Below are 18,062 nucleotides of genomic sequence, written 5' to 3' on the forward strand. Positions count from 1 at the left end.
CACCAGCCTTAATGTCAGTGTTTATGGGCCTAAAACAAAGTTGGGTGGAAACTGGCCAGAGGAAACTCTCTAGGAAAGTTCTCTAAGAGCAGAGTTCCCAAGAAAGAAGGGGTCTTGGCTTTCTAAGCCTAGTTCACCATGTCTGCATCTGGTTAGTTTTTCCTGGGGGCCCGGTGGGTTCTGGAATGAACTCTCTTCACTTTATGTTAGTCTTTCATTTATGACTCTTTTGAAAGCACGAAGCGTGTCCTCTTATTTTTCCGTGTGGAGGACACTGCTGTGTCGCAGCTTGTGGAGTGGTTTGTAAGGTGTAGTCCGTCTCCTAGGCCTCACTTTGCTCAGCTGTTAAATGGGTTGAACTACATGGTCTGTAAGACCCCTTGCAGTCTAAAGTGTCGTTTTAAAACAATAGAATTTTGGGGATTTTTGTAATCATGTCATGTGTGTACAGAACTTCTCCATAAAAGGCAAGAAAGATTGGCCTACAAATGCAACAACTTCAGTTATTATCTCTATTTCTTTTTGTTTGGAGGTAATGGTGGTAGAAATGGGACATAGTCTTTCATGAAACCAACCGATACTTAGACCTAATTTGTGCCGGGCATTGTGCCTTAGACTGCACAAACACACTCTCATGTAAAGCTGACAGCCACCTTGGGGAGTCTAAGTATTATTCGTAGAGATGATGAAACTGAGGCACCAAGAAGACAATTGTTTGAATCAGGACTTAATTGATGCTAAGAGCTACAGAGGTCCCAACTTCTCAGCCACAGTGACATCCCAGCCTAGGTAAAAAATAGGTATACATACATCAAGTTCTTGAATTTCTCTCCTCCTGTGATTGCTTTTTCCTATAGGAAGCTGAGTGCAGTAAGAGATTTTAATTAACATACGTATGTACTGAGCACTGCATAGGCAAGAGATATCTGAAAACAAAAATCTCTATATCTTGGAGAGTACACATGGTTGGTGAACAGGCACCTCTAGGTGCGCTGAGAGCAGTCAGTGCCAGTAGGGAAGTTCAAGTGGGGGCGGAAGGATTCCTGCTGGCAGTGATTATGCAGAACCCCAGCATTCACAGGTCATGGGAGGTTTCATTCCCTCCAGGGTACCATCAGCCTCACTTGCTGAAGTAGGACAACTAGAATGGATCAGCCCCAGCTGAAGCCAGAAGCCTTTCTATATAAAAGGAAAAAAAAAAAAGGCAATTAAATATTCAGCCTGATTCATGGGTTTTGAATTACCCCCATTTATCTTCCACTTAGAGCATCTGCCTCTTTTTGCCTGGTGGCCCGGCCTGCCAGTTATCTCTCTCCGTCAGTCAGTATCTGCGTGTCATGTGACTCGAAAGTGAAGATTAGGAGAGAAAAATAATCTCTGTAGTCTAAGCCTGGCAACTTCTATTTTTACCCACAGCTGTTGGAACTGATAGCAAAGTCACAGCTCACATCCCTGAGCGGCATCGCCCAGAAGAACTTCATGAACATTTTGGAAAAAGTGGTACTGAAAGGTGAGCCCTCTCTCGCCCCTTTTTATAGGCCTGGGGATGGATGTATGGTTTTTCTGATAGAGTAGACACGTCGCTAAAGTAATGTGCGTGGCTGGAAAGGAATAGTTCTGTCTCCATTTCAGGGGTGCCAGACTCTAGATCAGAGAAGGGTACAAACCAAACCCCTAGCAAAAATTGAGACCATCACACGCCTATGTCTTTGGAATTATCTGCTTTCCCTGCCGTAAGCCTCACAGCCTCCTCAGTGAGGACGCAAGTCCTACCCTTAGCTACTTAGCCTCCAGAGTCCTAGAAAACTGAGCTGTGTGCAAGGCAGAGTGAATCCAGAGGCTATTTGAGCTAAAGGGAACCTTAGGTCTCTGGCTCAACCGAATCGTTGTACCCATAGGGAAACTGAGGCCTGTGAGAAGTGATTTGTCCGTTGTCACACAGAGGTCAGACAGACAGGATTAGAACTCAGGCTTCTAACCCCCAGAACCATGTTCCTCCCAATGCCTGTCTAAAAGATGTCACTGCAAGCTGGACATGGTGGTGCACGCTTGGAGGAAGATCATGGCTCGTGGACCACCTCAGCTATTTAGTGAGGCCCTCTGCAACTCAGTGAGACCCTGTTTCAAAATAAAGAATTAAAAAATAGGGCTGGGGGTGTAGCTTGGAGGTAAAATGCCCCTGGGTTCTATCCCCAATACTGCAAAAAAGGAAAGAAAGAAGAAAGAAAGAAAGAAAGAAAGAAAGAAAGAAAGAAAGAGGGAGAGAAAGAAAGAAAGAAAGAAAAGGTGTCACTGCTGAGCAAAAGAAGTGTCTTTCTGATCATGTGAGCCATTGGTGCTGAGGGAACAAGGGAGGAGGAACAAAGAGAGACCTAAATAATGGAAACTCTACCCACTAGCCTTGAGTGAAAAAGCTTGGCCAAGTGGAGAATAAACACCAGGGAGAAAGAAAACCGTATCCCCAGAGGTGGTGCCCAGGGAACAAGAGCAGACAGAAAAGAAGAAAAGCCCACTTATAAAATACACAGTGTTCCAGTATCAAAACATTGATTTTTTTTTTTTCTTTTCCACTCAAGTCCTTGAAGACCAGCAAAACATTCGACTAATAAGGGAACTGCTCCAGACCCTCTACACGTCCTTGTGCACCCTGGTCCAGAGAGTCGGCAAGTCTGTGCTGGTTGGAAACATTAACATGTGGGTGTATCGCATGGAGACAATTCTACACTGGCAGCAGCAGTTGAACAACATCCAGATTACCAGGGTAAGCAGGAAGGCCTCCCCGGCTCCTGCACGCGGGCGCTGGGCAGCCTCGCCAGGGCTTTCAGTTCACCCTGGAGATGGAGGAGTCTGGTCTCCTCTGATTTCAGTCTTTATACTGGTGCTGAGGGATGTTCCAGGGAGCTACTGGGAAAGGGAGTGTGGGAAGAACGTGGTAAAACAGGATCAAAGTATGTGGAAGATGATGGCCAACTGGAACATCATGAGAAAGGGGAGCCTGGCCTTAGGGGAGATGCTGGCTGTCCCTCGGGACCTTCAGTGGGGCACAGAACTCTCTGTCCATTGCCTCATCAAGAATGGGTTCTTAAGCCGGGCATGGTGGCGCACGCTTGTAATCCCAGTGTTTGGGAGGCTGAGACAGGAGGATCCCATAGGTTCAAAGCCAGCCTCAGCTACTTAGTGAGGCTCTCAGCAACTTAGTGAGACCCTGTTTCCAAATAAAGTATAAAATAGGTCTAGGAGTATAACCTGGAGGTAGAAAAGCCCCAGGGTTCCACCCCCAGTACCACACACAAAATAAAAGAATGGGTCCTTTGCACCTTTGTGATGTTGTCTTGAATACATTGGGCCAGTGGCTTGCAGAACTGGTACCAGCCTTTTTAAATTCTATTTCCAGTTATTGGTAGTAATAACAAAGGGAGCTTTTGATTAAAGACTGTAAACCTATGTGTACAAGATGAGAAGAAATTCTTACTCAAAACAAACCAAAAAAAAAAAAAAACTCCTTTGTTACCAGCACAGCATATCCACCTGCTTTAGTAGTTTCTTTTGGCTTTCAAGACATAACTCGCCCTCGGCTCCTGTCCTCTTGAGAGCAGGAAGATTAGAACACACACAAAAAAAATGAGCAAGAGATGCTGGTGTCATTTCTCAGGACTCCCTAATGGACAGACACACGTCGGCAGCTCACATAGCACCTGGCCTTCTAATCTAATCATTGACGTGGCCGTTCGAGTGGTTTCCGGGTCTGGGCTGATACAGTCAGGGGCTGCAGCATAGCAGGAAGGGGCAGCATACAGAAATCCTCTTGATCTGAGAGGCTGAGACAGGAGGATTGTAGGTCCAAGGCCAGCTTTAGCAACTTAGCAAGACCCTGTTTCAAAAAGGACAATTAAAAAAGGGCTGGGTGTATAGTTAAAAGGTAAAAGGCCCCTGGGTTCCATCCCCAGTACCAAAACGAAAGAAGAAAAATGACAACTCCTTGGCCTATTTTATATTTATTTTTTGTTGGTTTTGGGGTCTTGGGGGTCAAGCCCAGAGCCTTCTCCACGCTAGGCAAGGGTTCCACCACTGAGCACCCCTACACTAAACCTTTTACAGTAACTATTTCATGAGACGAAATTTTCAAACTGCATGCTCCTTGCTGTTAATGGCTTCTCTGTGTCTTTGTTTCTTGAGCTCTGGGACAGAGGGAGTCATTAGAAACCTCAGAGCCATGTGACTCCCTTAGAGTCGCTTGGGCTATAATACTCACACTCACGCGCACCCACATAGGCACACACAAGCACGCGCTTACGTGCACAGTGCTGAGCACAAACACAGTCATCTTTCAGAAGCAATCTCAGTTATTTGGTTGTTTTCAGAGCGTGTATTTATTCTGAAGGGTAACCTCGTTTATTCCATCATTTACCCATCTTTCAAGTGTAGGCTTAATGTGACAGAATGAATTGAGAGCGAAATGCCACTCTCCTCTCTCACCTTCTGCCTGATTGCTAGCATGCTCCGTCGCCTGGACTTAATACTTCCTGTCTAGAGCCCGGGAGAGGACTGCCCACCAGTGATGGAGATGAGCAAGTCTCCTTTGTCTGGAGGGCATCTTCCCTCCAGCAACTTGAGAACACCGTTTAGATGGTCACACTGGCCCAGAGTTTGCCCAGTTTCCTCTGCCCACCCGACAGGAGCCCCCCTTTGCCATGTCTACCCCCATACCTTGCACTTCCACCAGTTTACTTCCTCAGAGTCCTCTCTGGTTGGTCCCCAAGCACTCTCTGTAGGTAGCCATTGTAGTTACTCTCGCCCTTTATGGGATGGGGACTGGATTGGGGACCAGGGAGGCCCAGGGACTTTCTCAGCATTACACAGCCATCAGGGCTAGAGCTGAGGTCAGAAATGGACTCTTATTCCTAAAAAGGCAAAGCTAGCTTAATCCAAACTTTTTTTTTCCCCATCCAGTTTTCTTCTATGATCTAGCTTAAAAACAAAAAAAACTTTTTAATCCAATAAAACCCTACTCAGAAAAGATCAAACACCGAAGTCATCTCAGCCTCCCTTCTGCTTGACAGCAAGCCAAGCCCGGCTGTTCTCCACACCCTGGCTTGTCCTGGCGCACAGCCATCCTGAACGTCCAAACTACGGAGGCCACTGTCGCATCACTCCCTCCAAAGGAGTGACTAGGAGCTGAAGTCATCTCAGCCATAGGTAGTGTCCCGTCTCCACCCACTGGCTTATAAATCCACAAAGAAAGAATATTACCCATGACCCTCCTTACCCTTGGCCTTGAGTGGGACTCTGGCCCACATTTTAGTCACATGAATGAATTTTCAAGGGGAACCTGTCCCACTGCTTGCTAACGTACCTGTTCAGGGTTCAAAGGAACACACTTAGAAAATACTGAGCTGGAGTATGGATGGTGGTGATAATTTGCCAACTGCAGGATTGGAGGCAAATTGTTCAACTTCGGCCTGCTTCATTTTCTTCATGTGGAAAAGAGGAAATAGCCCTCGGCCCTTGAGTAAGAGTCTGAGTTAATCTCTGCAAAGCAGTCACAACAGTGCCTGACTCGGAGTGAGCGTGTCGAGTGCTGTTATCGAGGGCTTTGCTCTGTGCGCACATGCTTCTGGGTCCCTCACATGTATTAATTAGCTCATCTAGTGAATAATTACAAGTAGGACAAATGGCTAATATTTACTGGGCACCGTGCTAAGTACTTCCACACATTAACCCCCTGCACCTCACTCAGCAACACTGTGAGAAGTACATTGCCTCATTTTATCAATGAGAAGACCTAGACCAAGTAGTTGAGAGGAAAGTCGTTCTCAGAATTCCCAGCCCCTTAAGGACATCAAAATCTATGAATGCTTGAGTCCCTTCTATAAATTTTGCATGTAACCTCTGTACATCCTCCCCTACACTTTAAACCATCTCTAGATCACTCATAATACTTAAGACAATCTAAGTGTTATACCAGTAGATGTTACAGCTGGGCCTAGTGGCACATGCCTGCAATCCCAGTACTTGGGAGGCTAAGAGAGGAGGGTTGCAGGTTCTAAGCCACTCTCAGCAATATAGCCAGATTCTCAGCAACTTGGCGAGGCCCTGCTTCAAAATAAAAAATAAAATAGAGCCGGGGGTGTAGCTCAGAGGTAGAATATCCCTGGGTTCAATCCCTAGCACCACAAAATAAATAAAAATAAATGCTGTAGTATATTATTTAGGGAATAATGACAAGGAATAAAGCCGTTATGTGTGCTGTATAGATGCGACTTTTTAAAAAATATGTTCAGCCGGGCATGATGGCGCACACTTGTAATCCCAGCATTCAGGAAGCTGAGACCGGAGGATCGTGGTTCACGGACAGTCTCAGCTACTTAGTGAGGCCCTCCGTAACTCAGTGAGATCCGGTTTCAAAATAAAGAATAAAAAAATAGGGCAGGGGGCGTAGCTCTGAGGTTGAATGCCTGGGGGTTCCATCCCCAGACCCGCAAAAAAAATGTGTGTGTGTGTGTGTGTGTGTGTGTGTGTGTGTGTGTGTGTGTGTGTGTTCTATCTGTGGTCAGTTGAATCACAGAAGGCAGTGGAATGTGGCTGAGGCCTTCGCACCTGTAGGACGTGGCCCAGGGATTGGACCCAGCCTGTGCGCAGCAGCTGCGCTATTCACCCTTGCTCCCTCCTCTGCCGGCTCCTCTGCCTGAGCTCCCAAGGGCTCTAACCTGTATCATTTTGAGAGCCGTGCCAGAACCCAGGTAGTTCTGAAGAGCTTTTCACATAAATGCCCAGTTCTACAGAGGAAAAAGAGAGAGAAAGAAGACTTAATTACTTCAGTCTGGAATGTGTTTTAAAACATACTTTGAAACAGTTTTGCCAAAGAGAAGTATGTGATTCCATGAAAATATTCAGGTAACTGTCATTAGGAAATCCTTTCTATTTGCCAAAGTTCTGTCAGTATCTTCCCAGCACATAATCTCATTCTCCTTCAAAATGTTCATATCTGATTATTTAGAACCAATTTGTATTTGGCAAGTAAAATCCATAGACTGAAGGGTGAAGGAAACATTTAAAGAGAACTGGTTGGTAGGGGCAGAAAATTCAAATATAAAGACAGTGCTTTGGGCAAGAAGTGTTTTGAAACATGTTGGGGGTGGGGTAGATATAAATGGATTTTAGCCAAAAGCTCAGTTGGAGGAACAACAGTGAGGTATTTGTCTTTAGAAGGTACACAAACAGTTAACCATGTATCAGAGCTTGGCATGAGGTCTGGGCAAGGATTTTGGAAAAGTTCAGGTTTGAGATTCTGACAGTGAACTCTGCCAAGTGGACTTGCCTTTAATAGGAGTTAATGTAATAATTGGCCTGGGAGGTTTTAACCAAAAAAGTAGAGGCTTTGAAGTCCTGGAAACAAAAAGAAGGTCTCATGGCAGTTTTATTAGCTCATATGATCAGCAGCAGATGACGAAGGACAGATAGGCCCAGGCTTCTGCGGTGCTGCAGCACCCTGGACCTTGCAGACAACTGAATGTTCGGCCCAGCAGCCACGGGTGGAAGGAAGCAATATAAATCGTCAAGTCGTAGGCACTTCTGATGGAGCAGGAGGCTGAAGTTGCTCCAAGTCCGAGAATTGTTTTGTTAGAGCTGGAGGGATCTTCGGAGTCTTTGAAACCCAGTCTCTTTGAACCTGAGAAATGGAGCCAGACTTCCCAAGGGTGCCCAGGATCTGCATCTGTTACATGTCCACCCCTGTGCCTCCCAGGCCGCCTCCTGCTCTTCTCAATAGTCCCCTGTCTAGAGGCCACTGGCCATGCCCACCTCCCCCCCACCTGCTCTGTCCCACAGGTGACACGGGAGGTGATTGCCAAGGCTGTGACCCCTGGAGCCCTCCAGTTTGGGGGGGGGGGGTTCGCATACTTCCTGCAGAGTTTCATTCCTTCAAAACTTGAGAAAAGCTGGGTGTGGTGGCACACACTTGTGATCCCAGCATGTGGGAGGCTGAGACAGGAGGAGCGCGGTTCATGGACAGCCTCAGCTCTTAGTGAAACCCTCTGCAATTTAGTGAGACCCTGTTTCAAAATAAAGAATAAAAAATAGGACTGGGGATGCATCAGAGGTAGAATGCCCCTTCCATCCCCAGTACCTCCCCCCCAAAAAAAATAAAAGCCTTTAGAAGCTAATATCCACTCCCAGGGTGTTTTCCTCTGAGCTTAGGAAAGGTTTTTCATTCCTTTTTTCTTTCTTTCCTATTATATTTTTTTCCCTAAAGTCACTCAGAGGTGACAGAACACTGAGCTAAAAAAGAGTAATCCAAAATTGAGAGCTCACCCAGAAGTGGCGAGGAAGAACCAGGAACCACAGTCCCAGGGCGTTGTCAGCTTCTTTTCCAGATGACACCACTCTGCGGCGTCAGCACACTGTTGAGCACCTGTGTGCAAAGGCCCCTTTCTATGGCACTCACCAGATTGCTCTAGAATTCTTTATGTGTCTGAGTCTTGGCAGCCTCAAGAGCTCATTTTAGGAACTCTAGGGCCTGCCATGGTGGCACCCAGAGGGGTTGTTTGTGCTGGAGCAGACCTCAGGGGGCACAAAATTGGGCCCTGCCTTCAAAGATGTAGGCCCGGATGTGGGATCTTGAGTTCATCAAAATTTAAAACCATAAAGAGCTTAAGTATGAGTTGAGAGATGTAGGAGGTGCTCCTGGTGATGCTCATAATTCATTGCCATCGCATTATCCCCAGACCCGCAACTTTCAAAATGTCCCCTGGAGCTCCAGGTTTAACTAGCACTGCTTCTGTAGATGGTGGAGCTTAGATGGAAGGGTTCCAGGCCAGCCACTCCCAGTGCGTGAGCTCGTGCGTGTGTGCACGCGCGCACACACACATATGTTTACATATACACAAACACATTCATACCCACACGTGGGACACATTTAGACACAGCCTAGGGTGGGGGCATAAATACATGTGCATTTACACATTCATACATGCACATATACCCATATATCCACATACCTAAACACATACATACAAACACATACATACACACATTCACATACACATACACACAAATGCACACCAGCCCAGGGTCTATGTACTGTGGTTCTTTGCCTGTTTAACTTCTTGAGTTTCGTTTATCTCACTGATGTTTATTTAGTGCCTACTGTATGCCTAACACTCTTTTGGACCCTGGGGCCAGAGCAGTGAAACAAGATAAAAATCCCTGTCTTCATGGAGGAGTTTTGTTTTGTTTTGTTTTTGTGGGTCTGGGGATGGAACGCAGGGGCATTTGACCTCCAAGCTACACCCCAGCCCTATTCTTTATTCTTTATTTTGAAACAGGGTCTCACTGAGTTGCAGAGGGCCTCACTAGTAGCTGAGGCTGTCCGCGAACCCCGATCCTCCAGTCTCAGCCTCCCAAATGCAGGGATTACAAGCGTGCACCACCACGCCCGGCTTCATGGAGGAGTTTTAATTCTAGCAGGAACATCCCATGCTAGGTTTCTTGGAAAAGATTATGTTCCATAAAAGGAGGGGCAGGCGTGGAGGGACCAGGAGAATTACTACTTCTGAGCTCTGATCAGTGAACCAGCTTGAGGACGGAGGACGGTCACATCCTCGGGGGTGTCACCTGGAGAACGGCTCCCTCTGACCTCGCTTACCGTCACCCTCCTCTCCACAGCCCCCCTTCAAAGGCCTCACGTTCACCGACCTGCCTTCATGCTTACAACTGAACATCATGCACAGGCTGAGCGACGGGCGGGACCTCGTCAGCCTGGGCCAGGCCGCCCCAGACCTGCACGTGCTCAGCGAGGACCGGCTGCTGTGGAAGAGACTCTGTCAGTACCACTTCTCAGAGCGCCAGGTCAGCGGGGCCGCGGCTCTCCCTCCTCCGTCCCAACGGAGGCTCCCTTGAATTCTTCTCGAGCAGGATAGGTGGCTTCTGCACCTTTGGGGTGGCCTGGTGCAATTGGAAAATGCCATCCTACAGAGTTTCTGAATGAGAGTATTAGGGTCTTCCCCACCCCTAGTTTTATAGGGGAAAAATTCTTAACCTAATCATATTTTATACTATACTAAAAAAAATTCATAACATTTTTTTGTGTGTGGTACTGGGGTTCCTGGAAACCCTTCTACTTTCAGGCTATGCTTCCAGACCTATTTTTTTTATATTTTTATTTGGAAACAGGGTCTCTTAAGCCAGTGAGGCTGGCTTCGAACCTGCACGATCCTCCTGTCTCCACCTCCCAAGCGCAGGAATTACAAGTGTGCGCCACCACACCTGGCTAAAATAAATTCATAAAAGAGCACAGATTATCTTCTTTCTTCTTTTCCTTTCTTCCTTTTTTTTTTTTTTTCCAGTACTGGAAATTGAGCCCAGGAGCATTCTACTGCCAAGCTACACCCCCGACCTATTTCATTTTTTATTTTGAAATAGGATTTTACTAGGTTGCTGAGAATCTCTTGCTAAGTTACTGAGGCTGTCCTTGAATCTACACTCCTCCTGTTTCAACCTCACTAGTCCTTTTACATTTCATTTTATTCTCCTAACCCAGGGAAGGATCAGTATGGCCATGCCCACTTTAAACAGATAAAGAGAAGCCTGGGGTGGTGGTGCATCCTTGTAATCCCAGCATTTGGGAGGCTGAGACAGGTGGATCGCGGTTCGAGGACAGCCTCAGCTACTTAGTGAGACCCTTTGCAACTCAGTAAGACCCTGTTTCAAAATAATTTAAAAAAATAGGGCTGGGGGTGTAGCTCAGAGGTAGAATGCCTCTGGGTTCCATCCCCAGTACCACAAAAAAGAGTAAATAAATAGCTAAGTAACATATTCAAATTGGCGAGTTGCTCACTGGCGGAGGCTACTGACCCTGGAATGGGACCTTCAGACACTCGAGCCTGTTCCCTCCCATCATGCTGCCTTGAGTTTTTCCAATTCCTTCATATGGATGCATGGGTTCAACAGGCCCTATTCATGCAGCACTAACATTTAAATATAAAATAAAGCCACACTGCCAAGCAATTACTGCTTCTTCCTGGAAATAATCACTCAAGTCTACAGCAAAGAAAAAAAGCCAAAGTAGCTTATGGAGATAACCTATGCTCTAAGGGACCATCTGAATGCAGTTTAGTGAGAAGTCACTATTCACATGTCACCAGTCACCTATTCGTTCAAAGACTGGGGAGAGCTAGGAAGGCACTTCGTCATATCTTCACAGTTTCCCGCTTGCAGGATAGAGACTTTAAAAGGGGTGGGGGAAGAGGGTGGGAGCAGATCTTTTCAGAACCAGAAACAGCCAACTGTCTCCTTGGTGAAAGTCTCCTATAATTACTTTGATTCATTTGATTTTTCAGATCCGCAAGCGATTAATTTTGTCAGACAAAGGGCAACTGGATTGGAAAAAGATGTATTTTAAGCTTGTCCGATGTTACCCAAGGAAGGAACAGTATGGAGACACCCTGCAGCTTTGCAAACACTGTCACATTCTCTCCTGGAAGGTATGTGTCTTAAGAAGTGGCGGCCCCAGACCCCTCGCCTAGTGTCTGAGCCAACAGTGAGGCCAGGGCCTTTCCTACTCTTTCCTATCTCAGCCCCAGCTCAAGGGCAGAGTAAAACCAATTAGTTCCTCAACGGGGAGGAGAGAAACTTTTTTCATACACTCTTTTGGTGCATTGGGACTCTCACATCTTAATACAGTTCAGAGTGACGGGGACAAACATACACACAGCACTTGGGGAGACACATGACACTGAGCTTGGCATTGATGATTTCACACAGGTACAAATACCAGCTCATTCTCCCTCCCTTCCCCACCCCACCCTCTTCTCGACCCCCTCCATGGCTCCGCTGAGGTCTCTCCTCGCATCTAAAGTCCCTCTCATATCACTATTACTCCCTAGCGTCCACCTGTGAGATAAAACATATGACCCTTCGCTTTCTGTGACTGGACAATTGAGAGAAACTTGAAGCCCTTCATTTCCTTCATCCCCTTATATTTATTTTTCTTTGTAACTCACTCACCTCCACATTCTGCCATCTCTGAGTGTATGGGCGCATCCGCAAGCAAATGCACAACTCCCTAGTTTTTCCAGTGCTGTGGTATTCTTGGCAGAGAATTGTTTTAAAGCTGGGAAATGAGCCAGGCATGGTGGGGCACCCTTGTAATCCCCATGCTTAGGAGGCTGAGACAGGACGATCGCACAGGTTCGAAGCCAGCCTCAGCTACTTAGTGAGGCTCTCAGCAACTTAGTGAGACCCTGTTTCCAAATAAAATATAAAGTAGGTCTGAGAGTATAGCCCGGAGGTAGAAAAGCCCCTGGGTTACATCCCCAGTTTAAAAAAAAAAAAAAAAAAAAGGCTGGGAAATGCCCCATGATGCCAAAATTCAGTGAGAACCAGAACCTCTGAGAACTAGAACCTAACCAGAACGTTCCTTTACAGGGCACTGACCATCCGTGCACGGCCAACAACCCAGAGAGCTGCTCCATTTCACTTTCGCCCCAGGACTTTATCAACTTGTTCAAGTTCTGAATCCCAGCACATGACAACACTTTGGAAGGGCCCCCTGCTATTGGACGGCTGGGAATACAGAGTTTGGACACTTCATTTGTAAATAGTGTACATTTTAAACATTGGCTCGAAAATTCTCAGATAAGTCTTTGAGAGGAACTTGGAGGGGAAGGGATGCAGTTGCTGGTGGAAATTTAAGAATGTGAACTTCACATTAGAATTGGTATGGAAACGCAGAACTATTGTAAATAAACTTTTTTTCTAACAATTTGCCAGCAAGACTATAAGGGCAAGTATTTTGTGTCCGCCATGGAAATGGAATTCTCCTGATATTCGTGGAAACTTCTTTATAGTCCCCTAGGAAGAAAAAAGGCAAGACTGAAATACAAAATAGAACGCTCTTTGTTTACAATGTGAAAATTCGCTTAGACAAAGAAGAAGAAGGAGGAGGAGGAGGAGGAGAAGAAAAAGGAAAAACTACACATAAGAGATCTTTGGGCTTTGGGTTTTGATTTTGCTTTGAGAAGGCAAAGATGTGCCACCTATCTGAACCTGCACGGGCATCAGCCTTATCCTACAATACGCCACACAATGGTCTACCTCTAAAAGCATAGAGTGCTCTCTCTCTCTCTCTCCCTCTGACAACGTGCATTATCCAATAGGCAGTGTCTGTGTTTCTTGTAAGTTTCTTAATCACTATAAAAAGTGATTTAAAATGGAAAGAATATTGGAAGTAACCCTCGACTTGTTTCGGACTTCCTTCATAGGCAAACAGGGCCCTCTGGGGAGTTCCCTCCTTTCTAGAACAATCCCAGAGTACTTGTGCCTTTTCCCCTTTCGTGTTATTGTTCACTGGGGAAACAGAAGGCCACTTCAGAACAGTCCCAGCAGAAGTCATACAGCAGAAAAGATCCAAATAGGCACCCTGTAGCTGAACCTTTTTCCTGTTTAACTTCTGGGTGAAGATGACTTTGTTCTGGGTTTACCTTCCAGGGGAAGACTTCTTCCGGCTTAACTTCCAGATGGAGACTTCCTTCTTCCGGTTTAACTTCTGGGCCTGTCCGGGCTTCCTTGGGTATCCTCATGGATAAGCTATGTCTGTAAACTGGTTGGAGCCGAAGTGCTGAGGCTTGAACGACAGGTTTTACATTATCTGTCAATCAAGCATTCTGCCAGCTACTCTTCCTCTTGCTGCGGTGATGAACTGGAGCTTTCTTAAGCCCAGCATCAGGGCTGAGTCGGCCTGAGCTAGGGCTTTTTGCAAGTGTGATTAGAAAGAAAAGCAGGAGTTCTAGCCAAACAGGGAGTTCATTTAAACTGGCTTCAGGGCTGGATAATTAAAACAAAGAGAATTAAAACATAAAGATCCCAGGGTATCTTGCAGCGCAAATACCAGTAGATCACTGTGGAAGAAAGGAAACCTCAGGACCTAGTGAGTTGAATGGTCAGATATTCTTGGAAGATGGTGGGGAATTTGGGGTTTTTTGGTTTTTTTTTACTTTTAATAGAACATTGCTTTTCTACTACAATGTACATATATTTGCGGTTATAATTGCTTTTTTATTTAAAATAAAGTTGTCATCCTGCATGCCCTTAATAAGTGAAACAGAAATAGGAACTTGGTTCACAGTCATGTTGAGGAACAGTGTACCCTTCGGCGTTGACCCTTGGGGTGAGGGGAAAGATAGCTAAACAGGTCCCGACACAAGGCCAGAGACAGCCAGTGATTGAACACCTCTGCCTGCCCATCCTTCAATAACAGCCCGCATCTCAGCATTCCGGAGAGCAAGGGACCCCTTGATTTGCAATGTTTATACTGACACCAGGATTTCTCAGTATTTATCTCATTATCATCCCCCTGAGAAGAAAATGATTAAATTGAATTTGAATTTCCCCTAGTGAAAGTAAGTAAGATTTTATTGTATAGGTTGAGCATGGAAGGCCACAAAACCAACCCTATGAGGTATTTTGCTTTTGTCGTTTGGTTTTGTTGGGGTTTTCTCCTCTAAATCAATTTTACATCGAGAATGCAGGGCCTCATCTGTTAAATAAAAAGCTATTTTTTTCTGTAATTTTTAGGTTTTTCTCAAATATCTTCCCTGAAGGTGGGGGGGGGTGATATGGAGTCTGCCATTGTTGTAGAAAGCTCTGAAAACTTGGACGTTTTTAGGGTTAGGGATCCCCGGCCCTCCACATCTTCCCACCAATGCATGGCCCCCGTTCTGGCATTCTGAGCTAGAAGGCAGGAAGTCCCCGGCATCTTTGGGTTTGCAGTCCCAGAAACATCGCCTGCTTCGGACTGTTGGCACAAAACTAGCCAACCAGTCGCTCTGAGGATGAGTAACGCAGGTGACTGAATCAGATCCCAGGCGACAACCTGTCAGGACCCCCATCCTAGAAGATAGCGCTAGGGCTCTCTGAAAATATTTACCAAGATGGTGCCTGTGGACTTTCTCATGTCCTTTGGTATTATGGGATGTGTGTCTGACAAGAGTTGAGCAAAAATGCTTAAGATTGAAAAGGAAGAAACCCCATGTATGGGTCTCTTTCATTGGGAGAGGAGAATAAAGAAGGAAACGGCAGGTGGAGAAGGAGAGGGAAGGGAATAGAAACGGTGTGTTTTAGCCGGGCGTGGTGGCTCACACTTGTAATCCTAGTATTTGGGAGGCTAAAACAGGAGGGTTGCAGCTTCAAGGCCAGCCTCAGCTTCTTAGTGAGGCCCTCTGCAACTTAGTGAAACCCTGTTTCAAAATAAAGAACTAAAAAATAGGACTGGGGGTGTGGCTTGGAGGTAGAATGCTCCCAAATTCAATCCCTAGTACCTAAAAAAAAAAAAAAAAATTTGACATCGTGGTTTGTGTGGGGACAGTGGACAAGTACAGCGAGTTAAGAAAAGTCTTGTTCCCAGAGCATTAATATTGTATATAGGCTTTCTACTGGCAAACCCACCCAGGACAACCGGGCCCAAAAAACAGACACAACGAATCCCTGTCTCAGAACTCCTGGTGTAAAAGCAAAAAAGGGACACTGTGCTGGGAAATGCTGGAGGAGATAGGATGCTGTACTCTTCTTTCTGAACCTACCTGCCCCAACCCAACACTCTGTATGCAGAACTAGAAACTGATGTTCATTGTAAAGTAATTTTGACTTCCAGAGAAAGAAAGAGTCGGCCCCAGCAGCATGAATAAAATTCATGACGATGCTGTGTCTTGGTCCAGCTCAAAGGTTCACGGGCAGTAAACTTAGTGTCTGTTGGGAGGAAGGCCCAACATTCATGGAAAGAATCTCATAGCAAAATGCAGGAAAAAAGTCCAATAACATTTAACTAGATTATTTTATATCTCAATGCTATTACTTTGAGCAGGTGAATCCGTTGAATGGGAGGGCAGGTAGCAGAATAGAACAAAAGTTACCAGATCAAAACATTCCCAACGTGTCAGCTGAGATGGCACTTGGCTAGTGATGATCAACTTCATATTGGGGTGGCTTGAAGGGAATATTTTTAGATGGAGAAGGTTGACACCGCAGAAATCGCAACACAAGGATAGGTTCTACTTTCAACTGTGAAGTAAGGTAGTAGGTGTGTATTTGTTACTGCCACCTTCTCTTCTTGGTATACTTACAAACTCTTTCCCATGAAGAGCTTGCTGTTAACACAGGCTCCTCATTTCTGTTGTTTTTTATATGGGAGAAGAGAAAGAGCTTGGAATTTCATTTGTCTAAGCAAGCGGTGTGATTTACAAGGAGGTAAATCGTTCAACGGCGTGTCGTTCTTAGCATTCAACACAATGTTTATTTTAAAATATGCACCTGAGCTTATATTTTTCTGCTGGGCTGTGGGACAATAACATCTTGCTATGCAAACACCCTATATTTTATGTGTGAATTTTTAACTGTAATTTTATGTGTGCATTTTTTAACTAAACTCTTATCATTTTCTATGTTGACATCTGTTGTTTTTTATCCGTTTCCAACTCTCTGAGTCTGTGAACCATCTCTTCTGACTGGATGCTGGCCTGAAACCCTATTAGTGCTTAAACAGACCCCAGAAACACCCTGAATCTCTGGGCAAATGCAGACATTGCGCTTTGATATATTCTGACCCCTTAAAAGCTTAAAATCATAATCCTTTAAAGTCAATATTATCTATAGATGTTTTCTTCTCTATTTTGTTAAGGAGGGTAAAGACCTCTGTGGGTTTCCAGATAATGGAAACTCCTACCCCAGACGTTAGAATTGGAAGGGTTGCTGGAGAGGGTGAAATTTGAAACTTTTCAAGATGAGGAAGCATCACCAGAATATTTAGAGGGGATGTGCCTCAGCCCCCTCCCCCAGTACAGGCTGGGCCAAAAGGAAATCAGGGCTTCCCAGGGCCTGACTTCTGTATCCCCAATCACCACCCCAGGAACCCTGTGGCATGGCTGGAGAATCATGACCCGCCATGTGATTCTTCCCAAGACCCCCACTGTGGAAGGCATGCAAAACTGCCCCATGATGGACATCGGGCCATTAAGCCTTCCACACCTTTTAAGATCCTGATTCTTACTAGAGAAGTTTAGGAGTCACTTAACATTTTTATAGACCTCTGACGCTGTATTAAGGACAGCATTCTAGAAAGTACAACCTACTTGCTATGAAGTCTGCAGCTTATTTTGACAAATTCATTTTCTCTTGAATACTTGCAGTCTTATTACAAAGATGGCCCTTACAAAAATAAATGTGGGCTGAGCTGCAGCTTGTTAGAAACTGAGGTTCTGATGGTAACCAAGCAGATCTTTCCTGTCCCATTAGACAATGAGGTACATTTCATTGAGCTATCCCATCTCCTCCTCCTCCAGTACCAGCTATGAGGTCCACTGGAAGTCCAGTCTTTGCTAAACCACATCTTCACTTAGCAAAGATACGATGCCAGGAGGTAGCAAGGAGCAAGGGACCATGATATTTGTGACTTTGTCTGCTGGGCATTTTTCAAAGTGTCCTTGAACTCAGCAAACAAAGCTTCCTGGAAAAAATCTCTCTAAACGTATTCAGCCCTGCTCTTTTTGGACAAAAATGGATGGCTGCTCCAAAACTCTGAACTTTTCAAGACTATCAACTACAACATTACTTCTGGAGTTTGAACACGACTTTCCATGTCTCTGAGTATCAATACATTTGTTCACTAACTTGATGCACAAGTCTGTTAAAGAGAAGGCGCCACGCCCTGCTCTCCAGTTGGAAGCCTTTGGAACCATCTTTAGCCTCCTGAGTGCCAATCACACTGGCTAAAGGGGATGTGTGTTATAGTCCATGTCCAAAGCCTAGAAGCTTTCGTATACTTGTTTTAAAATGGAAATGATTAGAATCAGTTGAATTAAAAGTATAAGTTATACCAGTTATATGCAAAGGTGTTTATTTAATACTGTGTGAGCTGAATCCTTCTGTGTAAATTATTTGCACACTTTTCTTGCATGAACTCATTTTTTTATAGTTGTTTGTACCAGACAGTGGCATATTTTTGTAAAAAAAAATTTTTGACACTGTATTGCAATAAATGTTTTCCAACAACACACACTGGTGTATTTTTGGTG

At 45.3% G+C, this 18,062-nt stretch overlaps 1 protein-coding gene across 2 annotated transcripts in view; it reads left to right on the forward strand.

Moving 5' to 3' along the window:
• The window catches only part of FBXO32 (F-box protein 32), a gene marked incomplete at both ends in the record, with an annotated part of 35,933 nt that extends 23,420 nt beyond the window's left edge, over window positions 1-12,513 (forward strand). The window contains 5 exons of one of the 2 annotated variants that reach the window (XM_080693523.1): window positions 1,417-1,510; window positions 2,577-2,761; window positions 9,664-9,846; window positions 11,337-11,480; window positions 12,424-12,513. In XM_080693523.1, the coding sequence (XP_080549649.1) occupies window positions 1,417-1,510; window positions 2,577-2,761; window positions 9,664-9,846; window positions 11,337-11,480; window positions 12,424-12,513 (696 nt within the window). The remainder of the gene's footprint in view (window positions 1-1,416; window positions 1,511-2,576; window positions 2,762-9,663; window positions 9,847-11,336; window positions 11,481-12,423) is intronic. The other variant, XM_080693524.1, reaches the window with a different exon arrangement.
• Window positions 12,514-18,062: the final 5,549 nt, after the last annotated feature.

This window comes from Muscardinus avellanarius (assembly GCF_963383645.1).
Source record: "Muscardinus avellanarius genome assembly, chromosome: 4".
Taxonomy (NCBI): Eukaryota; Metazoa; Chordata; class Mammalia; order Rodentia; family Gliridae; genus Muscardinus; species Muscardinus avellanarius.